A 26,364-nucleotide genomic window follows, 5' to 3' on the forward strand; every position below is an offset into this window, starting at 1 on the left:
TTAACCCCTTAGTTAAGTTTGTAGATATTTCAGTGCGGAAGAGAGGTTGTCTTGTGAAACATCTCCCAGTGTTCGTGGGCAGCAGTGTTGCTCTCTGCTTCCGTCCTCCTCAGCGCATCCCGGCCTGCAATGCACTGGCTGCGCCCTCCCTCCCCTCCTCCTACCCTCCGCGTCCTGCTTCCTCCTCTTCCCTTCACTTCAGGTCCTCCCTGTGGTCTCTGGTTGTGCATAAATCAGGACTGTGCACTGATCACAAGACGCAGAGCCCAAAACAGTATTTACAAGTCCTTTCAGGGTGTATTTGAGTGTATTTGGCGGATGGATGTGACTAACTCAGACTGTGTGGGTTGTAAAGTTTAGGTATTGGAGGGTTTAACACATGTCCACTCCAGTAAAGTCAGCTTTTATTGTCATTACATCTGTGAACATGGGACACAGTGATGGGCAGGTCGGTGTGGAGGTTGGAAGTGTCATGTTGTGTGATCCTGGCTTGGATGGGCTTTTTCTTTTTTGCAATGGAGGTGAAACTACACCTGGTGTAGTTTCACCTCCATTGCAGTGTGTGAGGGAGGGAGGGAGAGAGAGAGAGAGAGAGAGAGAGAGAGAGAGAGAGAGAGAGAGAGAGAGAGAGAGAGAGAGAGAGAGAGAGAGAAGGGCTGTAAGACATTTTGAGCACAGCATTATTTATATAATGTGTTTTAATGTGAATCTAAACCCAGTGAGGTACGCTGGTGTTTGGATTATATGACTGGAAGAAGAAACGATGTCGTACTGCAGAAGTGTGATCGATCAGTTCAGTTTTCATAATTTCTTCATATTGTATTTCGAGTGGAAGCGATTCGCTCATCAAACTAAAAATAAATCTACAAATTGTTAACATCAGATTCATTTACATTTACATTTTAATGTAAAAAATAGCACCAACATTGGTTCTAACTTCTGACTGATATCTTTGAGTTTTGGTTGTTGGTTGACCAAAATTACAGATTTGAAGATGACATTTTTAACAATTTTAATACATTTTTTATACAACAATAATGGAGGAATCAAGAAATCATGTTAATCAGTGAAGAATTTACTTATTAGTTTCACCTTTAACTTTATATAATTTAGACTTGTGTTTTATGAGGCTCACTATTATTTTGCATCCTGAATGAAGAAATAAAATCAAAATGCCTCTAGGGGGTTTTCCCCCTCAGCACCAACATCCGGATGCATCTCTAATCAATAGTCACAAATATTTTAGAGCCGACACATTATTTGATTCATCAACAATCTCAAACATTCGCTGGTTCCTGTTCTTAAATGTGAGAATTTGATGCTTTTCTGTGTCTTAAATGAGAGTCGACTGAATACTCTTTGGTTTTGGTTGATTATTAATGATTAAAAAATATTGTTGATTGCGACACTAAATTATTTTATGGCCTTTGCTTCGTGAAACTGCACCCCGGCTCCTTTTAAGGAGGCTACTGGTATATTTCATAACAGATTTGTCTGGCATTAGTGGCTCTGCTATAAAACACATTTTCATAACGTGCACTGATATATATAAAGAAAACATCTTCCGTCATTGATTGTCCTCATCAAACATTAATTACTGATCACAAAGGATTTGAAGAGAAGCTGCTGGGATTGAAATGTGTGATATATATTATAGACTCGGTGTACATGAGGTCAGGCTGAGGGTGATGGATAAATTAATGTAGACGAGAATATAAGTAGTTTAACTGTGTCGCTCTAAATGTAACAGTACAGTTCTCTGTGGTGTGATTGATTAGTGCTCTGACTGATTCCACTCCATTGCCCGTCATAAATTATAAATGGCTTAAATATCACATTACAGTCCAATTACAGATCACAGACTGAGAATGGGATCAATTCTCATCCCATTATACACCGACACGTTTAAAGATGCATTTTAGGTAGAGATGCTTGGAAGAATGGAGAGGGGAGAATAATATAGGTGGCCAAAAATCACCTACACACACACACACACACACACACACACACACACACACACACACACACACACACACACACACACACACACACACACACACACACACACACAGAGACTCAAATAGCTTGGCCTGAACATATGGACCTCTTGTTATAAAAAAGGAACAAAGGAACATTTGCATATGTGTGCCTTATTGTTTTAATCCATGCTTTTGTCTTTGTGCTAATATCTGTGTGTGCCCGCAGGATTATCCATGAAGATGGCTTTTCTGGGGATGATGTGAAGCAGTATAAGCCTGTGGTCTACAGCAACACCATCCAGAGCTTGGCAGCCATCCTCCGAGCCATGGACTCGCTGGGCATCGAGTTTGGAGACAAGGATAGAAAAGTTAGTCTCCAGCTGAGATGTTCATCTCCTGACTGCCGAGAAACTGAGATCTTATATTTATATTTAGGGTTTGATACATGATATAAGCAGGATTTAAGAATACAATATCTATATAGGTCTAGTTGATGTCACTCACATGGCGTGGACGGTCGTCAAACATGGAACTGCCATTTTAAGAAATCCAATAAATATTTAACCATCTTTACATCAGGTTTGTCCCTCTTTCCTGATCTGATGAAATGTCTCCTCCCAGGCGGATGCTAAGCTGGTTTGCGATGTGGTCAGTCGTATGGAGGACACAGAGCCGTACTCTGCAGAGCTCCTCACTGCTATGAAGCGTGTTTGGTCCGATGCCGGGACTCAGGAGTGCTTCAGCCGCGCCCGGGAATACCAACTCAACGACTCTGCTCAATAGTTAGTGGAGCTAAAGGACTTTAAGAACCAAAATGTGCACAAAAAAACGACTCCAAATTCATCCTGATCTTTGCCCTTCTCTTTGTCAGCTACCTGGACAGTCTAGACCGGATCGGGGCCCCAGACTACCAGCCCACAGAGCAGGACATCCTGAGAACCAGAGTGAAGACCACTGGTATCGTCGAAACCCACTTCACCTTCAAAAACCTTCATTTCAGGTAATGTAAGCTCACGACAACTCGGCCTCGGTTGCTGTCTTTTTGTGTAAGATTAGGATCAAGTGTCTGAATTGACTCCTCGCATTTTTTTCCAGGCTGTTTGACGTGGGGGGTCAGAGGTCAGAGAGGAAGAAATGGATCCACTGCTTTGAAGATGTGACCGCCATTATCTTCTGCGTGGCTCTGAGCGGATACGACCAGGTGCTCCATGAAGATGAGACAACTGTAAGTGTGACTCAGTTCATTCAGTGTGAATCCCTCCGGCCCACAGTGACTGACGTTAAAGCTACATATGATGTAACTGACACACACCACCAACTCTGCACGGGGAAGCATTTATATCCTCCCTTTGGAGCTTTGTGTCTTTCCCTCTCCATTCCCCATCTGCACACTACTGTTACCGATCTATTAAAGGCAAAATGCCAAAAATATGTCTTAAAAGTCAATAATTACAGATTGAAAAGCCAATGCACTGACTTATTGTGACTTATTCACATCTCAATGTTTAATAGAAATACTTCAATTAAGTATTTCTCTTGGCACTTTATTCAGGTCAAACATAGAAATAGAGCATGTCTTATTCTCGTGTCCCAATATGCCTCAGAGGGCTTCACAGTCCTTACAGCAGACTCTATCTTTGGAGCCTTGATTGTGAATAATAGAGAAATGTCATGAGGAGGCAGAAACGGCGTGAAGAGCAACAGAAGAGGACAGACAGTGAAACTACCACCACTTCTTCTAAAAGCTATTTTTAAATTGGTCATTTGTTGACTCTCTTCTTTGGTCAAGCAGCTGCCGGGGGTTGGGTTAGCAGGAGAAATAATATTTCAAATATTAAAGAAGTATATGCAGTTGTTAAACTGGCATTTTGTCATTACGGTATTGTATTCCGGGCCGTCTCCTCACACCGACGCCAACCACATATTTATTCTTCCCGCAGAACCGCATGCATGAGTCGCTCATGCTCTTCGACTCCATCTGTAACAACAAGTTCTTCATCGACACTTCCATCATCCTCTTCCTCAACAAGAAGGATCTGTTTGGTGAAAAGATCAAGAAGTCACCACTGACGATCTGTTTTCCAGAATACACAGGTGAGGTTTTTTTATTTTCTACTTTTTGCTTCACCATCAACATGTTGGAAGTCGGTGCTTCATGCTGTCTGCTCTTCTCTCTCCCTCCCTCCCCTCCTTTTCCTCTCCAGGTGCTAATACTTACGACGATGCTACTGCATATATTCAGGTTCAGTTTGAGAGTAAGAACCGCTCTCCCAATAAGGAGATCTACTGTCACCTGACCTGTGCCACAGACACAGGAAACATCCAGGTAGTGTTTGATGCCGTCACTGACATCATTATTGCAAACAACCTTAGAGGGTGTGGCTTATACTGAGGCCTGGCCAAGCACAGAGGTTGTCATGGAGAGTATGAGGTGTTAATAATGATAATTTTGATGATACTTAAACACATAAATATGTAATTCTACACGTCCAAATGGACCCAAAGAGCTGCCGTCCGACACCACACTGGATTATCGCCATTATCTGTTCTCTTCCTCTCATTTTGATTTCATCACACAAACCCCCGTTTTGTCTTCTAAAAAGATGTGTTATTCAGCTGAATGTTTCATGTTTCATCGATGACTGTGTCGAGAAGGTCGGGATGGGCAGCACCGGGGTGGTATTCAGCTGGAGCCCTGTTCAGAAAAACTCAGACACCCAGAAAAGCAATGCGAGGAGTATGCAATATCATTTTTAACCACAGCGTGGATTATTGCCCCATTCTTTACGTGACGTTTTTAATGTGCGAGTCTCCAGGCATTCATGCCTGTACTGAATATAGCCTGTTGTGCTCCGTTTGAAGCGGCGCTGTGTGTACGAAGGTGGAGATGATGATGATGTTGGGGAGGTGCTGTACTCGTGGCTGAGGGTCATGGTTGGTAAGGAGGCTATTTTAACTTTCAGAAGGGACAAAGCTTCCCTCTCCTTCAGACCCACACATGACTGAGTAGCCTGCAGGTCTTTTCCAGTCTCCGTTTTCTCTTTTACTTTAAAACATAATGAGAGGATTCTTCTGTTCAGAGTGGCTGCCCATTTCCATTGGCCTCCTGTAGCGTGAGGAAATGCCCTCCAGCCAATGAAATCTCATAAAATGTTGTATCGGTGCCAACAGAGAAGGACAGATTAGGATCAGAAATCACAGTCCATGTTCATACCACCAAGTAATATTATTTAAGTAACAGATTATTATCATTGAATTATTTATTTATTTAAGCCTCATGCCCTACATGCCTCCTTCTACCTCCTGAAATCCCGTGCCACATATTTATTTCCCGACATGAAACACTGGGGTACACAGACACCTATCGACGGTTCAGAGGGTAGAAAGTAGCCCTCCAATGACATCTTGTTCTCTGTGTGGTGCTTTACCCTTCGATGTGAATCTGTGTAGAAGTAGAAGACTGCACAAGAACAATATCATTCGAGGCAGCCTCTGTCTGGGGAGTCGTGGGTTATTCCCAACCCTCTTCTCCCCTGATCAGTAAACAGGGAACCATTATCCCCTCCCCCGTCTGTTATGTTTCTCTTTCCACAGAGAAAAAGTACAGCTCTCCATTTTCACCTGTGCACCCAGAAATTCATCCTCCCACCCCTGTATACTCTTATCTATCACATATCAGTCCCCATATCCTATCTCCATTTTCACCTTAAAAGCACCGTACTGTATATATATATTATGATTATACCAGATTTTTTTTTACTGTGAATGTTTTTGTGCTGCACCCCCATCCTATTTGGTAGTTTATTGGTTGCTCTCATGTGGAATGTTTGTGCTGAGCCAATCGAATGTTGTGTTTACATTAAAGCCACACTTTTCCTAACTATTCCTGCCGTTTGTGGTCTGAGTCTGATTACACTGACGAAGGTAAGGTAAGGCAACAACGCCGTCCCCTCTGGGTTTAAATACACACTGGCCTGCTTTAATCTGTGCAGAGAATTAAGGTTAGACCAGGAAATTAGGCTGACAATTATGAGAATGGACCACTTTTAATGCTTCATTGCCTGGTGAACACAGCTTTGGGAACAGGCCTTACATGGCAAAAGGGTAGCACTTCGTGAAATGTGGCGGATGGCAGGGATCAGAAGCGTTGCAGAGCGGCTCTCAATTTATTAGGTTAAAAGTGTTCCATCATCACAGGCAAGGAGCTATTCATATATTGAATGACTAGGCTGGATCAGCTGTCTGACCTGCTTCTGTCAGTTTAATGGGTACGATGTTCATTACTGCTCTGTTTCACTGACAGCCGCAGAGCTCCACTCCTCAGTCCCAGCGTGTCCTCGTTTCTCAGAGCCAGCTACAGGTTAAAAGGTTCAAACTCCCGTTGTGACACAATTACACTTTAATTACACATTTAAGAGCATATTCTCATTCTTTACAGATCATTCATATCCAATAGTTCACCATTAACCACAAACCAGGCCCCATAAGAGCTCTAAACTGTACCTCCGATACAGACTGACATGAGCCGGGTGTGGAGACGACGGCAGAGACCGAAAACCTGACTGAAATCTCCAGGATGAGCCTTTTTGTTTCAGAGACAAAGAAATCCCCGGGCCGTTTTCCCGTGCGCCGCCCACCTCCATTTACAGAAACGTGGATTAAAAACGTGAATCTCTTTCGTGCAAAGCATCACAAGGTGGGTATCATCGAACTCGCGGAGTTGTTCGCATGAGTTACAGTCGCAGCCTCTTGATATCTTCACTTCTGAAGTCAATCCGCAGGGCTAGAACCTGACGCACCTCTGCCGGGGTCAGCCGCCACGTCAGGGGACCCGAGTTTGGTCCCCAGTAGTCCAAGATCTCCGTTACCTGCAGCACAAATAGGTACATTTGAGTAAACCAGGAGGAAGCATTCACATTCACTGAAATAAGTCATATCAAAAGTAACCTGTGAGTCTTATAATATTCTATATTATTTTCTGGGTTATTATCATTGATGCCATAATGAATAATTTCTTTTTTTTAGCAAATGTCCCGTTTTACTGCTGTAGAGAAGGCAGAGCTCATTCAACTGCTTTAGATCTAACCAGTAGTTATTTTATAACAACGCATCATATTTGATAAAATCATGATGTTTTCTATTTAAAATCTTACTCTGTAAAGTAACCAGCAAAAAAGCTGTCATAAATGTGGAGTAAAGTAAAGGACATTTGCATATAATTTAATACTCAAGTAAAGTACATGCATCTCAAAACTGTACTTGAGTAAATGTACTTATTTACATTCCACTGGTGTAGACTGCCATATATATATATATATATATATATATATATATAGTGTAATAGTAGTATAATAGAATAATAGTGTGTATATATATATATATATATATATATATATATATATATATATATATATACACACTATTATTCTGTGCATGTGTAAAAGCATTGAAATTACCCGCTCCAGGTTGAGGATGGTGGCCATTTGTGTGAGACGAGCAAACTTGTCCCTGATGGTCCAGGTGGTCACCGTGGTGAGGTACGCCACAAGAGACCGAAGCTCTTTATCAAACTGCAGCCCTCCGAGCTACAGCAGAAGGATGGGTCTCATGTTATACAGAGCACAGACATTTACACAGAGGTTTCCTGTAAACACGGCTCCAAATAGGAAGATGCTACCGTGACAAAAGGAGGCAACCACTCTCCTGCTGGCCTTTCTGGACTCATTAATAAATCATTGCTGGAGGCTTATCATCATGTGTCAGTGGTGTGATGTAATGCGATGTGATGCAGAGGGTGTGCAGTGCCACCTTGTGGCCAAGCCTGGCTCCTCACCCTGCTGAATGTACACTTGAGGACCGTCTTCTCCATTTCAATAGATATCAAGGTGGTCATCAGGCTAGTCAGCGTGTCGTAGATGACGGGAGACAAGGCCGTCTGGTGAGGAGACGCGGAGAAGTTAAAACAAATAAGAGGGAAGGATGCATAGAAAATATAGCTGCTCAGACGAGATACCTTGAACTCCGCCATGAGCTGCTCCAAGTTAACAATGAGCTGCTGCACCCAGGGGTCATTCGCTTCGTAATCATTAAACTCCTCCTGTGAAGAACACCAGCTGTTACTGCGACATGTGTTGCGACCTCTGGTTTATTTTTGTCCCTATTCTGAGATGGTTACCTCCTCTATGTTGTGTGAGATGGACAGGAAGCTGCTGATCCAGGGTTTGACCTGAGACTTTATGGCTGTTGTGTTTAACTCAGTCAGGCCCTCCTGTGAAATCAAATCATACAGGAGAATGAGACATTTAGCTCTCAACGGACACTCGGAGGCCAAGAGGCTTAGAGTATCCACACAGGACGAGACTTCAGACACCTTGCTATAAAAATAATTCAACTGTAGCAGAAGGTTTTCATTCTTGATTTGAAGTGCCATCGACTAAATTTACATTTATTTAGGAAAATATTACCAGATCTGAACTAAGTTGAACTGTAATTCTTTTTTAAAATAAAGACATTAGTCATCATAACAAGATAGAATGGATCCCTGTGTAGTGTAAATAAGTAAAATACACAACTCTCAGCTGAAAAGCACTGATGAATGTGTGTGTGTGTGTCTTCAACCTGTAAGAGATCCTTGAACTTGGCGGATGTGTTGACAAGGTCGGACAAACAGCTTTCAATCTTGGCTTGTTCTCCGGGGCCGGCGCCCTGATTGAACAGCTTGGAGCAGTCGTTCTGCAAGGAGGAAAAAAAAAGTAGTCTCCAAGGTCAAATATAATTGATAGGATGCATAGAACTGATGCAGAGTGCTATGACAGGTGTGTAACTTACCTCAAGGTTCCTCTTTAAAGTTGTGATATTCTCACTGCACACCTCAACATTGTTCAGAGTCACCTGAGATAGAAAGAAAGGAGCCAATATGGTTCAAATCTGCCACATTATTTTAGTAGTGCTTCCTTCAATTTAAAGGATTACCTCACTTTAAATTAGTTATTCATGCATTTGATTCCTTACATTAATTAATAATGCTGTTTACATTATAGTCTAGCCAACGATTTCTAAGATAGTGCTTATATATATATATATATATATATATATATATATATATATATATATATATATATATATATATATATATATATATATATATATATATATATATATATATATATATATATATATTCATCTTACCAGAAATGCAGCCTTGGCGTTTTCAGCGCTTTCGATGCCCATTGTGTTGAACTTGCCCTGCTGCAAGCTGCTCTGCATCAGACTGACCGCGCTGCTGACGCCACGCTGGATGTCCTGAAGCGTCGTAGCCGGGAAGCCCTGCCGCAGCTTATTGTACAACACCTCCCTGACCGGGAGAGAGAGACGGGCAGGGAGGGGCACGTGAGACGAGTATTAAAAGAGTATTGAATATGTGAAATATGAAGTGAGAAGAGCACCTGAAGTCCGACTCCAGCACAGAGTTAGCGTGGTTGATCATGGCACAGAGGCAGTCGATGCTGGAGCTGGATAAAGCTCTGCTGATGCACTTCTTCACAATGTAGAAACAGTCGTCCACCATGCTGGAGTTCAGCTGACCCTTTTCATATGTGTCCATAGTAACAGCCTGGGGAGGAAAACGTACATGTTCTGTGTGAAATACGCATTTATTTCCCCAAATGTTGAACACTGTTTCATAATATATGGGTTTGCCAAAAGAACCCTAAAATCTTAAAAAGAATCAAGAAGAAGAAGAGATGCAGTGATTCACCTTGTTGACAGACTCTCTCATGTAGTACTCCTCCATAGGAACATAGTAGCCAATCAGCTCCTGCATCGTCCTGCTCAGCAAGCAGTGTTTCAGCAGCTTCTCCACGTTCTGCTGATGCTCTGGGTGTTCAAAAATGTACAAAACAAAATAGTATGTTAGCATTTTTAGCTCCGCATCTCAAAAAGGCTTCTGTGAATGCATCACCGGGATAATGTAAAACTACCCTGTGTGACGCTCTGAGCATCCCCAACTTCAAAGTCTGCCAGCATGCGACGGCGCAAAAAGCGCAGGTACAGCTCCGCCCTCGCATTCATCAGGGTGACCTCCGACAGCACAGGGTCCAGCTCCCTGTTCATGTGAGACAGACATAGAAACATCCATACAAATCATAGGCAGACAATCAGAGAAGAGCAGGATGTTGCAGAGACAAACCTGGGCTCGATCATCTCTCCCGGCATGCTCTTCATCATGCTGCTCTGCACGACATGAAACTAGAGGAGGGACACAAGTTCACAGGGGGTTCTCATTCAACAAAGTGACCACGTAGATTTACACCTCAGACATTCAAATTAAAGATGTATTGTATTGTATTGTACAGGTGTGCAGTGAAAGCCGTGTGTCATGAAGTCCAGATGTCATGCACACCTTGTTGTGGTATCCTCTCTGCTGGATGAACTTGTCAACTATTTTCTGGGCCTGTCGGTCACATTCCTGCTGCAGGTGAGTGATGAGCGTGTACAGGTGGCCCGGACCGTAATACGTCTCTACGATAGGCTGATGGGTCTCAACCACACGAGCGATACCTGCAGACACACATGAGAACACGCTTGAGGATCCCCACACACACACACACACACACACACACACACACACACACACACACACAGACACAGACACAGACACAGACACAGACACAGACACACAGACACAGACACAGACACACAGACACAGAGACACAGAGACACAGAGACACAGACACACACACACACACACACACACACACACACACACACACACACACACACACACACACACACACACACACACACACACACACACACACACACACACACACACACACACACACACACAGCATCGGGCCTGTTTACTCACCTTCCAACAGCAGTGTTAGCGTGTCTGCAAATACCAGCGGTGCTCTCTTCTCACCCAGGTCTCCTCCTGCAGCTAAAAGCAGGTTCTCCTCCGCTTTGGAGGCAAGCTGCCGTGACATGTGTGTGAAAAAGACAGAAAACGTGATACATAACATATCTTTCTTTATTTCTGAGCCCAAAAAAATACAACGATGGCTAATTACATCTCTATTCCTGATCTCATATCATATGACATGATATAACATCAGATATATGTATATATTTATATTTTTTTGTATACCAAATACAAGTGCAACATCGGAATCAGGAAGTTAATGGAGTTAATTATAGGAAAGTGTTTAGAAATGTTACATCCGGATCTTGAATCTCCAGCTGATCTTCATCAACATACACATCTGTACAGAAATCCTTTTAGAACACTCATTCATTGGGCTGTGGCCCATCTTTCCACCAAACTCAAGTGTTTGAGCTATACTCGGACACACAACAGGACTATAAACACAACTGACCTGACTGCAGAGATATTGACCAAAGCGGGCGAGGCCTTGCTGGTGGAGGCCCAACAGAGGGAAGATCTTGAAGAACCTTTCCACTTGCACAAGGTCAACTGCTGCGACGGCTTCATCAAGCTTCTCAGCAACAATGACCTTGAGTTTCTGCTCTGCCTCCTGCAGCATTACCAGACTGGCATCCACAGCACTGCCTGTGGAGACATGGAGCATTGGCAGAGTTACAGTGCAAGCCCACATATTGTATCCATCCATCCATCGTCCACCGCTTATCCTGCATTCAGGGTCGTGGAGCCGATCCCAGCTGTCATTGGGCGAAGGCAGGGTTCACCTGGACAGGTAACCAGTCCATCACAGGGCCGACATGTAGAGACAGACAACCATTCACACTCACATTCATACCTACGGGACATTTAGAGTCACCAATGAACCTATCCCCATCCTGCATGTCTTTGGACTGTGGGAGGAAGCCGGAGAACCCGGAGAGAACCCACGCTAACACGGGGAGAACATGCAAACTCCACACAGAAGGAACCCCGGGCCGACCCAGGAATCGAACCCGGGACCCTCTCGTTGTGAGGCGACAGTGCTACCCACTACACCACCGTGCAGCCATGCATATTGTATCAACTTTTTCATTGATTTATGTTACTACTTACAGTGTAAATATGTGTATAAATACCCACAGTCCTATTAAAAAATGAAATGTCCTAAAAAGGCCTCGTACTTTCTTCCCCCTGCCTGCTCAGCTCAATAACGGACTGGTCCAGAGAGAGGTATCGGTGGATGTGGGCAGCGGCCTGCTCATAATCTTCGTTACGTAGAGCTGTCTGCACGCCGTCTGTGCAGAACTTCAGATCGAGGATATCGTCGGCACGCTGAATGACGTTATACAGCCGCGTCTACAAAAACAACATAAGAAACACACTAACAGATCCAGTACAGCATCCTTGGAATAAAAACAACCAATAAAAAAAACCTCTCATGCACTGTCAGCAACAGTTGAAAGGTAGGAGGTGTTTTTTATGTTGTAATTTACCTTCGCCAGGTCCAGCTGTCGGACTTTGCGGCTGACGTTTTCAGCCAGGCTGCAGGTAAACGTAATCATGCCTGATAGCTGACTGGCATCCCCTCCAATCAACTGTAGGTTGGGCCTACAGGCAACAGAGACAGCTGTTTGTGCTCAACAGAACAAGATGCTTGTTTCCTTTTAAAGAACACACACTGTGTTGTCTAGAGCTCAAATAAATCCTGTACCCCATCCTCTGCAGTGCCAGCATCTTTGTGTGAATGGTCCCCTCCTGCCCCACCAGTCTGTCCAGCTCAGAATCCACTTCTTTCTGTAATAGAATAGAAAATAAAAGCATGTAATCATCAAAAATATTCCTATTTTTTTTACCATCAGCTGCACGTATACCATGTACTTCAACACATTTTGACAAGTCTGTTTTTCTTTATCCACTGTCCAGCTGTCGTCATATTTTCTCACAAAACATCCATAAATAATTCAAAGAAACCAACCAGGAGTGAGGGTGGAAAAGTCTCAATTCTTAGCATGGAAGTAGAAAAAGAGAATATAGGGTCTAGGGTTTCAGGATTTCTGAACTTCGATGTGTTCCTTACTTTGCGCCTGTGCTTCATGACACAAACATGGATAAAGAAACAAATGAACCGTATGAAGATATACACTTGTCAGCATCGTCTACCTATTCAGGGTCAGCCAATCCCAGCTGTCATTGGGCAAAGGCGTGGTACACCCTGGACAGGCAGCCAGTCCATCACAGGGCCGGCATGTAGAGACAGACAACCATTCACACCTACGGGACATTTAGAGTCACCAATGAACCTATCCCCATCCTTTGGACTGTGGGAGGAAGCCAGAGAACCCGGAGAGAACCCACGCTCACACGGGGAAACTCCACACAGAAGGAACCCGAACCCGACCCGTGAATCGAACCCGGGACCCTCTCGTTGTGAGGCGACAGTGCTACCCACTACACCAAATCAAGAGATACATCCTTGGTGGAAGCAGTCTCTCTCATATATATATCTATAGATAGACAGACAGACAGACAGACAGAGAGCTCATTAGCTACCAACCAGCTGTCACAGAGTAATGTCTAGCAGCACCCTCAGCCACAGAGACATTTGTAGTTAGAAACCCTACACTTGATAGCATTTGCAGTGGTTATTCAGTGATTCTAACCAGCTAATTAAAGCTGTTTAATCCCCCGTATCTTTCTCCCACCTTCTCTACTTACTAACTAAATCCTAGCTACAGCCGACACTACAAAGAACAACCTGCTAGCTTACTTGTTTAATGCTCATTCAGCCATAATTTAACAAAGTGGAGTTTTTGTTTTGGGCTAGCAGCGAACCGGAAGTCAACGTGGATGACAACATTGAGCGTCCACGTCACAAAAAACGGCCGTTAACGGTGTTTTTGTACGAACCTCCTCCGCGCAGAGCTGCCGGTAAACTCGCTCCAGGTCATCCAGCTCCGTCAGCGCAGAGATCGCCTCCATGCTGACGGAGGACAGCGAGCCAGAGTCGCATCTCTTCGCTGCCACGGGTCCGCTGTCGGCCATCTTCCGCCACCGATACAGGACGCAGGGCGTTACGTCATCCGGGGGACGTTATCCCTGCGTTCAGCCTGTCAGGCGTCGCGTCTCCGCAGGACAGGTGGGGTTTCACAGGAGACGGACGTTTTAAAATTGGGTCAAAGTGACCCAAAGCATGTCCATCACATTTTCCACCGTAAGTAACTCTAATAAGACCTCACATTTTACCATTTGTTGATTCAGATCCATCATCTCTAACAAAGCTTTGGTTTTATTTGACGAGGTTTTGAAATATCAGCCTCAGAAACTTCAGTCACCATACCATGACATTACAGGTCAAGATAAATTTGATATTTGCTGCTCAATGCATCAAAAAGTATATGAAAAACTAAACCTAACCTCATGGGTCGACACTTTTTAAATGATCAATCCCAACATTGTCTTTCCTAAACATCCTGTTTCAACAAAACGGAAGCTGCTCTTACAATTCTTTTTTTTTTTTCAAGTTTCTGCCAGACACTCATTTCAAGACAGGTTCATTTTTTAGTGACAACATTGTGTAATGAAATTCCTCAATTAAATTATTTTGATCATTTCAACACAGTAAAAACATTTTTGCGAGTACCAAACTGAAGTGTGTTCGTTTTGACTGGCATCATTTGGATTTCATCGGCAACTTTCACATTTCAACCATAAGACAAATTGATGATTTTTGCAGCTCGTCTGATCCCGTCCTACATACTTGCAGAGTAAGAGGTCATAGGCTTTACCCACTATTTACATTTGACAGCTTGTTCCAGCCATGAGTGAATGCAGTGTGAGGTGGCGAGGGAGAAGTTTGTCTTCCTGGATCAAAATCCTGATTCCTGTGATGCCAAAGTGATATCAGGACACCACACAACTCAATGAGACAGGACACAGAATGGACGAAGACGAAGGAAGAAAAAACACGACACAAACAAAAACAACTATCCGTTCGGTTTTTTGAAACAATTTACATTTTTACATTGCCATGAATTTGAATGAGTCCAAAGCATTTATAGAATAATGGGAATCAGTGATGTCAGCAACACGCCAGTCATTTAGTTACAGAATCGGGAGTCAAGTTCAACGCTTCCAGTTTCTTCTGCAGCTCTGTCTTTTCAATCTGCAGCTCTGTTCTTTGTCTGCTCAAGTCTCTGGCCTCCTCCGCCAGTGCTTTCCTCATCGACTCAATCTGCTCCCTCTCTGCCATCGCCTCCCTGATATTGAAAGCACGCAGCTTCTCGAGCAGCTCCCTCTGAACCTCCAGAGCCTGAGCCTCCTCCCTCTGTGCTCTCCTTATAGCTTCTATTAGCTCCATCTCTCTGTAAAATACATGCTTTCCTATTGCATATGGTGATCGTGAATGGCGAAACAAACCTGTAAGAAGAAGGAAAGACAAGGCAATTTAAATAAAAATTCTGCCTTTGTTACTGTATCAACACATTTCAGATTATATATATGATCTATGTTGGTGCATAGGCAACATGTATCTCCTGATCAATGCAAAACTGGGGTTTGTATTTCACTTATTCAGCACAATGTCTTCTAAAAGTTCAACAGCAGTGAGCTTTAATACATTACCAGAAATCCGTTCGTGCATCCCCGTCTCCGATGTTGTCGAGGTGTCATCGTTAGCATTTACGCTCTGTGATGAGCTGGGTGGTAATGGGAGCGCTCCCTCTTCCGTGTGCTGAGGAATCACCTCTGGGTGCCTCTTTGACATGTGCCGATGCAGGTTGCTGGTGCTGCCGCCTTCAAAGTAGTGTAGTTTCTTCTTGCAAATGCGACATCGAGCAGCATCCAAACTGTCCAGTTGCTCGAAGTGGTTCCAGATCAGGCTGCGTTTATTCCCTTTACGTTTTACAAGGGCATCGTCACTCGCCTTTTCCTGCGTTGTTTGTTCAACTGGACCTTCTAGTACAAATCCCAGAGTGGCATTCACAGCAGACTCAATCATAGCAGACTTAAGGATGTCAGAGTCTTCATCTTCCAGAGTCACTTCCACTTAAAAAAATGGAATACAAAGATTAGATTAATTATTGCTTGATATAGTGATTCTTTAAAATAACTGAATAACTGTTATCAAACTCTTCTTCTGCATATTTGTAATGTATTTAAGATCGTATTAAGGTTTGTGTGTCACCGTTAGCATTTGGGCTCTGTGATGAGTGGGGTGGCGCCGGGTGCTGCATGTCTGCCGTCAGCTGACAAAACTCATCCGGGTGTCTGTTCGACATGTGCCGATGCAGGTTGCTGGTGCTGCCGCCTTGAAGGGACTGTAACTTGCCGCAAATGAGGCAACGAGCAGCAGGCGAACCGTCCGTTTGCTCGTAATACCTCCAAATCTGACTGCGTTTATTCCGTTTCCGTTTTACTGGGAGATCATCACTCGCCTCTTCATGCGTTTGTTCTGCTCGACCTCCTTGTGCATCTTTTGGGATGATGGTCAGATTAAATCCCACTAAAAGAGGAAAACAAAAAACCTGATTTAGGGTTGCAAAGCATGATACATGATTGAATAATATGTGACTTTATCTTTTTTTTTTAAACAACTGATCAATTGTGCACAATACAAAATGTCAGAAAATTCTGAAAATAACCATAGCAAGGAGCCAAATGTGAGACCTTCAGAGTTTATAATGATGTAAGCAAAGCCTCACATCCTTTTCGCTTCGTACATTTTTGACTTGACGACTCATTTTAATTCAAATTGGTCTGTTTAATCATTTTCAAATAATCAATGGATTGTTTTGACCTCAACATTTTGACTACTGCCCTGTCATCAGCAATGCGATGTAACGTCCTACAAAAGAGTGTGCAATGGTGCTTTTCTTCATTACTGGCTGAGTTTGAAGGACCTTATTTCACACGAGACATTTTTACGTGTCTCAGTTGGAAAAGGACTGAACATGAATGCTAGTCTGGTGGTTTGATTGTCGTTCTATCACTATTACAAGTCAAATTCCTGTTGTAAACAAGGTATGTTGTGTATTCCCAGAATCTTGTAAAATCATTGTAATTGAATAATTCATACTTTTCACCTCCTGATATATGTAAGTATTAGGGGTGTGAATTAACGATTAACGTAGTTGCCGATTTGATTCAAGGACAATTTTTTTCTGGAACGATTCGATTCTGTAAACCACGATTCAATTCAGTAACTTGTAACAAAATTTTCTATATCCATGAAATAAACATGCAATAATGCGAGTGAGACTATCTGTATTCTTCTGAAAGGTGAAAAATAAACCACAGAATTACTTATTTAACATATTTATTCTATAAAAAAGTAGTCCTGCATAATATTTTATGCTGAATACAAAAATGTATTGCTCAGTTATTTTGAACTTTTTTCAATCGGCTACATGCTGGCAGGGGAGAGAGTGTCTTAAACGTATTAAAACAATCATAATTAAGAATCACGATTCATACGATTAAACTCATTTATATCTATTATTGGTGAAGCAAAAGCGATTCATTCTATTTATTTATTTTAGCAGATCCATTTAGTTGAATCATAGGACTGACAATGGATTCATCGAATGAATCGTTACACCTCTAATATGCATTTTAGGGCATTCTGCAATAAATCTCCTTGTGTTTTTGGCAACAAACACTCGATTGGATTTAGGAGAAGATCAGGTTTCGGTTTGCAACAAGCTCTTCCTGGTAGAAAGCTCTGGGGACGTTGCGTAGAGACGGGAGAAAATTCACTCACCAACTCAACTGACCCGAAGAGGTTAAAGGGTGAGTCTGCTGTCTCCATTCATGCTGCTAATGCCAGGCAAAATATACTAATCAAAACGATTTATTGCGTCTACTCTCTGTATAAATCTATTTTAACAATAGACTAAGCAGGCTGTTTGTTTGTATGCATGTTAAAATAAATACTATTTAATTCAAAATCAATTACATTAGGCTACTCCGTTTAAATGTATGTATTTGTAGTTGGAGACAGTGATGTACGGATAGGATTTCTATGCTCTTGGTGATTCTGACTCAAGTCACTCGGACTGAAAAGCACACTGGGATCAGTTTGGTGACTCTACGCGAGTCAGCGCGCTGAGTCGCCTTTCCCACCTGTCCAGGTGCACAAGGCGAACAACGCAGAGGTTTGATTGGACGTCAGAGTCGGGAGGTGGGATTCAAGGACCTGGGTTCCTCCCCCCTGTGTGTTGGGCCTTAAATACAATTATTAAATGGCGCCTATCAAATAAAACAAATACGACCTGACGACGGGCTTCACAAACCACAAGCTACACGCGGAGAAACATACCTAGGGACAACGGTCCAGTGATGGTTTCCATGTCTTCGTCGCCACACTTGGTGGAAGTAGCTCCCGACATCCGGTACGGTTTTTAAAAGCCTCACGCTCGGCTTCTTCACAGTTCCTGGACCTTTATCTGTGGTTTATCACCAGCCAGCGTCCAGATGAGTCATACGGCTCATTTCAGCCCTGTGTCCAGAAATAATGTCACATTCGCGGCTCGGTTTACTGAACTCTTAGCCGGTTAGCTTGTCGTTTGTGCTGTGTTTTGCTAAACCCCACTGTGAATTTCTCTCCTGATGTCATTTCCGGGATGGAGTTTCTTCTGTGGGTTTTAACGGCGGGTGGCAAACCAGTTTAAGAGTGCATTACCGCCACCTACTGGTTGGAGTATGGATCGAATAGCACATTGGGAAGAGGGACAAGGGGATACGAGCAGTTCCACTTCATTTGTTTGATTATGGGTTGTTGATATCTGGTTATGTGGTATGTGTGCATCTGTAATTGTGATTTATAACGCCTATATATTGTATTATTTGTAGTTTTCCCCACATTACAGCAGCTTAATGCTTCCATGGTAACTATGGAGACGGGCAGGTGGAATGATTGCTTTAAGCAGATATCCTATCTGATTACAGGTAAGTATTAGCATGCTGCTAGCTCCGTTTAGAATAGATAAAATGACCTGAGCAGAAATATTTGATTTGAATAGATATTTAAAAATGTAAAAAAAAAGAAGAAAAAAAAAGAAAGAAGTGTGAACAGTAATAATATCAGTGAAGAACTGTATGTCCTTTCAAAACAATATCTGTGTTCTGTGGTTTCAAACACAAAGATTTAGGTAGAGGTCAATTTTGTATTTACATATAAATAAATAAACTGAAGTCTGACCAAAGACACTAAATGAATACAACGGTATTTATTTAAGGAATTATCTGTCAGATGTAGATGAACAGTTTCCCAACTAAAATGCAACACATTGTGCTCAAAAAGCCACAATATCAATTACAACAAGACTAAATCTAAACATTACAACAAACAATATAACATCAGAAATTCACATGGTTGAAAACGCAAAGCATAACAGAATAAAACAACGGGAACGTTTCTCCACACCAAGACATAAATAAATACAAAAAGACATTAAATTAATGCAGTGAGCCGGCTGGTAGGAGAACCACACTCCCGCATCCTGCAAACACTGCATATTAAATATGTGGCATTTTTTATCAGTTATCAGTGCAAAAAACAAAAGAACAACAAGTAGGTGAAAACTCTGTTGGAATGTATTTTAATAGTGGTGGGTTACGGAACATCCTGTAGGCAAATGTGATGTGTTTTATAAAGGCATTCACTGTAATCTTGATTAGTAGTTGTTGTTGTAAAGCACTGTTGGGATAGCGTGAGGTAAGTGTGTAACATGTGTGTATCCATATTGGCAGATCCTGCATGGGTCTAAGAAGGGAACAGAACCAAACCAAACCAGCACACGGCCTCCGTCTTCAGCTCCCGTCTCAGCAGGCCCTACATTATTCAGGATATTCAGCAGGACTGAGATGCAGTGAGTGACTACAACAACCATGAACACGTCCATCTCCTGGTGTGAGCCGGTTAGAGAGGCGCACATTTATACTCTCGTGCACGTCAGATCCAGTGGTTCTGCTCAATGAAAAGATCAGTAAGGTTTCAGCATGAACGGTGTAAGGAGGTGGATCATTGCTCCACTCTATGGATTTAAACATCAGTAATAACATTACATGCATAGATTGCATGAAACAAAATCTGTAGAACAGAAAAAAAATGTAGAACATTACTTCAATGGTTAACGCATGTAAACAAACCTTTTGCACACATAACTAAATTTAGTTGCCAAATAATCTAGGGCTTTGCATCTAACAGTTTTAACAGTTTAACTATAAAAGGTCACTAATCGAAAAAGAATGTGATAGTTCATCTAAAACCTATAATCTGAGCATTGAATGCTCATCCTGCGTAAACTTGACAGGTGGCTGTTGAAATGTGGAAGTTTCCTTCTCCACAGGCAGTTTCAATGGTCAAATAAGTTACCATTAATGAGTTTTCAGTGGAAAACGGGTAGCAAACATCCCCATAAATCATAGCTCACTTTACCTCTGTCCTTCTATATGTTCCGTTTGTTCAACCAGAATACAACCTTAAACCACCCTCATTAAAGCTTCTTAAAGTAGATAATGATCTGGAAGTAGTATATTCAGATGAAGTCATGACAATGAACAGGATGATGCAGGAGTTGAGATACTTTTTCTCCTGCTAAGAAAACATTTAACAAGTAAAATCCATTGTAGTTGTCAATAATTCCAGCTCATTAACGGCTGCTGTTTCAGTAAAGAAGGACATTTCTACAGATTTCCTGGTGTGAGTGATTTAAGTATCACTTTGAGATTTGGGCTTTATGTGTGACTTTTTATTAGTCAGTTTTCTACATAGCTTATTTTACTCAATTCCTGGTGTCTTATGTTTGCCATAGTATAACATAAAAACATACAGGCCCCTCTTGCAATCTTTAAACGTATGCTTATAACACATTCCAAATAAAAAACAAGTAAAATAAAACAAAACAAAACTCTGCACAGCTCCATTATTGTTATCCTGAAGTTTACAGAGGCCGAGCTCCAATGGAGCATCATGTTTTGTTAGTCAAATCATCCTCATGATATTCACATTCACGTCCGAGGTAAACACTTCCTTTTACAATAAGGTGCTGTGTGTGTTGGGAATAAATTAACACCAATATACATCTTAATGTTATGTACAATAGAGATTCAAATGTTTCTTGTTTGGACTGTAAACTTACAGTTGGCTTTTAATTTCAGCAAAAGTACTAAATGAACACCTTGGCTTGCCCAGCGTTGGGTTGTTAGAAGAAGTAAATGCTTGTGCCCCAATCATAGATTTGTTTTGATAGTGCTTATGCCTCGTCAACCATTTATTGGTGTATTGTAATCTCCAACTCTAGCAAACAATAGCAAACGCTACTAAAATAGGAAATATTAAAACATGTTCTGGCATAACTCTGGAAGAGCTGTGCTCTTGTCCAATCACAAGGATAAAGTATAATCATATTTGATCCATCTCTGATTATCAGTAAAATCCAACAACAGACATGTTTTTTTTTTTAAATACACACATTATTTGCTTCCAGTGAGGATAAAGGGAAATGTCCATCCACTGAAAGGTTGTTTTTTAACTCCTGGCCAATATTTGACATAGGTGTGGTCCCTCGCTAACAGGTCAACCTATCAACCTTATTTATTTGGGAATTACGGCCATGACTCCATGACTTCAAGTTTCAGTGACAATAATGACCGTCTACTTTTTGGCATGGCACAGGTAATAAACATGTAAATGAGGCACAGGTAAGATTTTGAGGCAACTCTTATCATATTTTCTGTTGAGAATCATAATAATGGAGCTGTGGTTAACAAACTTAGTGTACAAACAAATCACAACTGTGAGGGCACAAACATCCACAACACAGATATGTTTTCTAAAGCAAAATACTCCGCTCACATGTGACAGAATGTGAAAATTCAAAAAGTAGTCATGGGTAATGTAAACTGCGTCAGCAGCTGCATTAAAGGAAAAACATTCAGAGCCCAGTTTTGTCAGACACATGTAGTAGTTGCACCGGGTTTATAAATATATTTAGTTCTTATTTCTCTGCAGAGCCTCACACAGGTTGTGATTTGGGTCCGGCTCCTGACTCATGATCTCAACACACTCCCATTCTCCACTACTGCTGGACCGTTTCACCGCCTCGACCACCGTCTGCACATACAGGCCATCCTCAAACGTTGGCGCCATGGCAACCGGTCCTTGCGCCCATGACCTACGCTCCTCGTGAGCCTGAAAAGACTGTTTCAGTGCCTTTACCATGGAGCTCAGCCCCCGCAGGTGAGGCAGGGGCATCTCTTTCACCTCTGGTCCCACCCACCCACTGTCGCCAAGCAACAGCTCCTCACCTTTACTCCCATTGCGTTGACCATACAGCTCTGCCCCCCTGGCAACCAGTCTTCCAGTGGATCCGACGACCATGACCTCGTGCACAAATGACCCCGGCATGTTGAAGTTCAGAGTCACAGTGCAACACACGCCGCTAGAGCTAGACACATTTCCATCCATCAAAAGTTGGAAGAAGCAAAAATCGTCGCTGGTGACGCGGCGGATGCCCCGGATCAAGCCATTCTGTTGTACAAAGGTCCGCAGTAAGCCATGAACACGATTGGCTCGTGCACCGGTTAAGTAACTTAAAAGGTCGATGATGGAAGAGCCGACGGTGTGAAGACCGCCTCCTCCCATCAGCTCCTCGCATGTCCAGCCGTACGACGGATCCAGGAGGCTGGGGCCATAGACGCGGACATCACACACCTGCATTTCTCCAACATATCCCTCCACCAGCAGCTGGCGCATTGCCACAAAAGCTGGCAGGAAGCGCAGGGTATTACCCATAATGCTGAGCAGCTGTGGATAGTATCTGGCTGCAGTCACCATCTTGAATGAATCCACCGCAGTGGCAGCTTTCTCACACACAACATTCTTACCTATACCTGCAGAGAGAGGAGGGAGTTACCATTATTCAGATAAAACTTATATGCAGTGAGTGCTGCATGGATGACTCCTAAACCCCTTTTATGATTTTTAGTTGTCTTGTTTTGCAACAACAGCACCGAAAACGATTAAATAATTGGTTTCCTTCTTTGAATTAATCTCAAAGTGGTGAGCTTCATGTCCACTCACTGTGGTTCTTAATCTGCCTTTAATTAGTAATAAACTTAACACACAATCTATGTTTTACATAAGACACATACTTGAGTCGATGCCTCTTTAAAACAGTTTCAGCAAAACAAGGAGGATTTATTAGTGGGCTGTTGTTTTAGACTGTTTGTTTCAGCTTGGTATACCTTTTAAAATGGCGACTGAATGTATATTAAAAATAATTAGAAGGTGTAAGGCGGACTTGGTGTCTTTGTGCTCTGTGATAGCACAGAGAGAGTGTAATCTTTTATATATGGTGATGGCCAGCCTTCACCACCCCTTGGAAGTAATGCCGTGGATAAGTACTTTGGTGGGGACACACACAGGAAGTTGCAACTAAAACAGGAAGCTGAGGTCAACACTCAGGAATTTCATCAGATACTGTAAGTTAACTTTAAAGATCTACTCTCCTCTGATAAGACAATGTGTTACTTCGATGTGCTGCTAACAAACGTGAGAATTAAAAAGGTTTGGTTTGTTTCTTTCCCTCCTGAAATTGCTACGTTCCCTGCAGTCACGGACGCTGATCGGCATTAATCAAATCTCAAGAATAAATGCTGAGAGATATGTTACAGAAGAATGCAGCCATTTTCAGGAGATGCATCCTTTGGAGAATCTTTATAGTTATTATATTTTATATAGAGTATATTAATTAATAAATGTTAAATACATTTCAATCAAATTTCATCTATTCAAGAGCCTACCTGATGTAATAGCGTCTGTGAAAACTGGAGTGTAAGACCGTAAAAAACAGAATATTTGCGTGACATAATTTACGTTAACACAAAGATTCTGAATTCTTATATATGTAAAAGGAAATTAATATTACATTTCTTTTTAAAACATGAATGTTATGAATGTTGATGCGTCTGCAGGCTTAAAAAATATAAAAATACAAGCTACATACTTGAAATGTGTCCAAGGATTTTAGACTGATCAAAGTAAAAAAAAAAAAAAAGTGTGCATTTTGGTATGGGTGTATGGGTGATAATAACCTCTTACCCAGTGCTTTGACAGCAATCTGCCTCGTCATCGAGGGTGGAATATAGATGCAAACAAGGTCAACATCTTGGTGCAGCAAGACGTCATCAGATCGGCTGGTGTGAAATGGGATGCCAAGCTCCTTTGCCAAGCAGCACGCTTCCTCTTCGCTTCGCCCCCAGAGTGCATGAACCTCGAAGCCTTCTGCTTTCAACAACGGGACCAGCACTCGGGCTGTGCTGCCCGTGCCAAATACGCCGACTCCTGGCAACATGGCAGTGCCAATCACTGCAACCTTACGTGTTAACCATGGCCAGCCTCACTGACATCCCAACCATTCACTAGCCTTTCAAGGCCTTGACTGTTTCTGGAAATCAAGGAGAGCTTAATGTACCTGGAAAAAAAAATCAGAAGAGATTAATGAAGCTATGTGATATTGACGAAATCAAATATCAAATGTTTTTGTGCAATTGTATGTTGTTTCCATACTAAAACTTAAAGTAGGCAATAATGGCCACGGATGTAAACATGATCACTCAGAAAAAGCAGTTGAATAAGTTCAGAAAATCATTTTACTATAACGCAGGATTCAAAGAGCCTACATTAAGACAGTACATCCATATCACAATGTTCACAAATCATATCACGACCAAAACCAGACAGTAACTTGTCTCACAGCACAATGTGTATGTTATCTCTGGTGTATCAGGACTAACAAGTCTGCTGGAAGTCTAGACCTGTTTTTCTAATCAGTCATCTCCAACACCTACTTACACCGTGTCCTGCCACATAGTTAACATGCCATTCCTCAGATGTTCCACACCCACCAACAGTCAACTTCACCTCTACCTCTGCAGCAAATTACACCGATGCCTGTGTGAACCAATACAGGTTATCCGTTATAGACCTGAGACTATGACGGCCATCTCACTGCTCTGGGTGGGCTTGCAGGTGGAAGCACCTGCACACAGTAGGGTCTATCTTTGAGGAGGAGGATGGGTTGCTGACAGGGAACCTCACTTGTTTCCCTGTAGCCATGACTATACTACAACAGACTGATACAGGTGTGCGTGTATCCGAGCACCTGCTCCAGCTATAGCGTTGAAATATAAGCTCCCCTGCCCCCCCCACACCGCCTTAGGGCGTTAACAGCGTGGCCAAACAAGCATACGTTTACCAGGCTGACAGCAGCCTCAGTGCCGAGCACACACACACCACGGAGGGGAACCTAGGCGCGCTGTGTCGCCGGTCACATAACAAAGCCCCGCCGCACTAAACCCTCGCAGCAGTCATCACACTGAGTCGGCCATAGGTCATATGTTTTAACGACACCACAAACCCGCGGAAACGACCACTACTCTGACTACCATAGGCGTGTTATGCTCCGGGCCAGCAGGACCACTGATAACATTAGCTAGCACGTTCAGCTAGCCGGGGACCAGGCATCAGCCAAGCGAACTCAAAAAGCTGCCGATAAAAGAAGGTACTAATTAAAAGCTAAAGTTAATCAACCGGTCTTTAAACGCGGTAAAAACAGAAAACAACAACAACGAGCCGTAGTGAAATGTGACGTTAGCTACCTAGTGTATTTACCAGGAGGACAGCGGTGAAGGTGCTCCGCCGGGCGCTGCCCAGTTGCTAATGGTAACTTCAGTAGCAACGGCAGGACTGTGGGGACGGGGAGGACCAGAGACTCTACAACAGGCCGGAGATGTGTCGCCAGCGGAGGGTACACAGCCGGACTCGTAAATAGGGCTTTGGCCAAACGTATGTAAACACCAGACACACGTGAAGCGGCTCCCTATGAAACAAGTTATTTTGTTAGTTTATAGGTTTTAGATGATATTAGTGCGATTAATTTATGTAACTAGTATGTTTTCCCCGTGGAGCAAGTGGATTCTTTGTTTTGACATGTTTTCCCATAATCCAGTGCGCTATCCTGGACTTTCACCGGCCTCCTTTAAATTCTTCTAAATATGAGATTATTCTGATGTAATGAATGAAGAAGCAATTACACGTTTTTCTTATATTTTTTTGAAAGCCTTCGATATAAGCTTTACTTCATTTTGGCTTTGGGGGAAAAATCAGAATTTTTATTTTTTTATTTTTAATGGCTGGCGATCCTATTGACCCTGTATATACTGTATACTGTATACTGTATACTGTATACTGCACAGATGCCGAAGGTATACAATTAGGAGCAAATAACAACAACAAAAATTGGCACTTTAAAAAAAAAAAAAAGAATGGAGATCAAGTGTCAATCATACAATTAATCAAGTGTGACAGTGCATAATTCTGATAACCCAGCAATATGTGGTATAGATGTCATAGAAGCTTAGAGGTTATCATTAACACACTTGATCTGGAAATCAATTATG

General features: G+C 42.4%; 4 protein-coding genes across 6 annotated transcripts in view; 1 reads left to right on the forward strand and 3 right to left on the reverse strand.

The window, feature by feature from the left end:
* The window catches only part of gnao1b (guanine nucleotide binding protein (G protein), alpha activating activity polypeptide O, b), a 6,253-nt gene extending 1,123 nt beyond the window's left edge, over positions 1-5,130 (forward strand). The window contains exons 3-8 of the mRNA XM_084018375.1: positions 2,206-2,347; positions 2,601-2,761; positions 2,851-2,979; positions 3,075-3,204; positions 3,920-4,073; positions 4,184-5,130. Of these exons, the coding sequence (XP_083874501.1) occupies positions 2,206-2,347; positions 2,601-2,761; positions 2,851-2,979; positions 3,075-3,204; positions 3,920-4,073; positions 4,184-4,371 (904 nt within the window). The 3' untranslated portion in view covers positions 4,372-5,130. The remainder of the gene's footprint in view (positions 1-2,205; positions 2,348-2,600; positions 2,762-2,850; positions 2,980-3,074; positions 3,205-3,919; positions 4,074-4,183) is intronic.
* A 90-nt stretch (positions 5,131-5,220) lies between these two features.
* On the reverse strand, positions 5,221-13,974 carry cog4 (component of oligomeric golgi complex 4). 2 transcript variants are annotated; one of them, XM_084018355.1, is made up of 19 exons: positions 13,810-13,974; positions 12,614-12,696; positions 12,396-12,510; positions 12,084-12,258; positions 11,357-11,550; positions 10,849-10,954; positions 10,381-10,538; positions 10,168-10,226; positions 9,959-10,083; positions 9,736-9,854; positions 9,425-9,591; positions 9,168-9,333; positions 8,808-8,870; positions 8,598-8,711; positions 8,155-8,247; positions 7,993-8,076; positions 7,813-7,914; positions 7,436-7,564; positions 5,221-6,847 (listed from the first exon to the last, which is right to left on the reverse strand). In XM_084018355.1, the coding sequence occupies exons 1-19, from the start codon at positions 13,942-13,944 to the stop codon at positions 6,713-6,715; spliced, it is 2,322 nt and encodes a 773-aa protein (XP_083874481.1). In that variant the 5' UTR covers positions 13,945-13,974; the 3' UTR covers positions 5,221-6,712. The 2 variants fall into 2 exon arrangements, with proteins under 2 accessions (XP_083874481.1, XP_083874480.1); XM_084018354.1 differs by having other exon boundaries at positions 7,813-8,076.
* Positions 13,975-14,220: 246 nt separating this feature from the next.
* On the reverse strand, positions 14,221-18,494 carry LOC311013832 (uncharacterized protein). Its single transcript, XM_084010071.1, has 4 exons — positions 18,218-18,494; positions 16,085-16,402; positions 15,523-15,945; positions 14,221-15,318 (listed from the first exon to the last, which is right to left on the reverse strand). Exons 1-4 carry the CDS (start codon positions 18,285-18,287, stop codon positions 14,996-14,998), a joined length of 1,134 nt encoding a protein of 377 aa, XP_083866197.1. The 5' UTR covers positions 18,288-18,494; the 3' UTR covers positions 14,221-14,995.
* A 613-nt stretch (positions 18,495-19,107) lies between these two features.
* gfod2 (glucose-fructose oxidoreductase domain containing 2) lies at positions 19,108-25,645 on the reverse strand. 2 transcript variants are annotated; one of them, XM_084013636.1, is made up of 3 exons: positions 25,577-25,645; positions 24,005-24,377; positions 19,108-22,794 (listed from the first exon to the last, which is right to left on the reverse strand). In XM_084013636.1, the coding sequence occupies exons 2-3, from the start codon at positions 24,255-24,257 to the stop codon at positions 21,893-21,895; spliced, it is 1,155 nt and encodes a 384-aa protein (XP_083869762.1). In that variant the 5' UTR covers positions 24,258-24,377; positions 25,577-25,645; the 3' UTR covers positions 19,108-21,892. The 2 variants fall into 2 exon arrangements, with proteins under 2 accessions (XP_083869762.1, XP_083869763.1); XM_084013637.1 differs by having other exon boundaries at positions 25,564-25,622.
* Between the last annotated feature and the right edge of the window lie 719 nt (positions 25,646-26,364).

This window comes from Eutrigla gurnardus (genome assembly GCF_963514095.1).
Source record: "Eutrigla gurnardus genome assembly, chromosome: 1".
Taxonomy (NCBI): domain Eukaryota; kingdom Metazoa; phylum Chordata; class Actinopteri; order Perciformes; family Triglidae; genus Eutrigla; species Eutrigla gurnardus.

Excerpts from the sequence above, each read along its gene's own strand:
- gfod2 (XM_084013636.1), bottom strand. The coding sequence starts at position 24,257 with ATGTTGCCAGGAGTCGGCGTATTTGGCACGGGCAGCACAGCCCGAGTG. Across the intron at positions 22,795-24,004 it reads GATTGCTGTCAAAGCACTGG|GTATAGGTAAGAATGTTGTG; the intron begins GTAAGAGGTTAT and ends CTCTCTCTGCAG.
- LOC311013832 (XM_084010071.1), bottom strand. The coding sequence starts at position 18,287 with ATGTCGGGAGCTACTTCCACCAAGTGTGGCGACGAAGACATGGAAACC. Across the intron at positions 15,946-16,084 it reads ACAGAGCCCAAATGCTAACG|TGGAAGTGACTCTGGAAGAT; the intron begins GTGACACACAAA and ends CATTTTTTTAAG. Across the intron at positions 15,319-15,522 it reads GATGCACGAACGGATTTCTG|GTTTGTTTCGCCATTCACGA; the intron begins GTAATGTATTAA and ends TTCTTCTTACAG.
- cog4 (XM_084018354.1), bottom strand. The coding sequence starts at position 13,944 with ATGGCCGACAGCGGACCCGTGGCAGCGAAGAGATGCGACTCTGGCTCG. Across the intron at positions 12,259-12,395 it reads GACAGCTGGACCTGGCGAAG|ACGCGGCTGTATAACGTCAT; the intron begins GTAAATTACAAC and ends TTGTTTTTGTAG. Across the intron at positions 11,551-12,083 it reads GAGCAGGCAGGGGGAAGAAA|GCAGTGCTGTGGATGCCAGT; the intron begins GTACGAGGCCTT and ends ATGTCTCCACAG.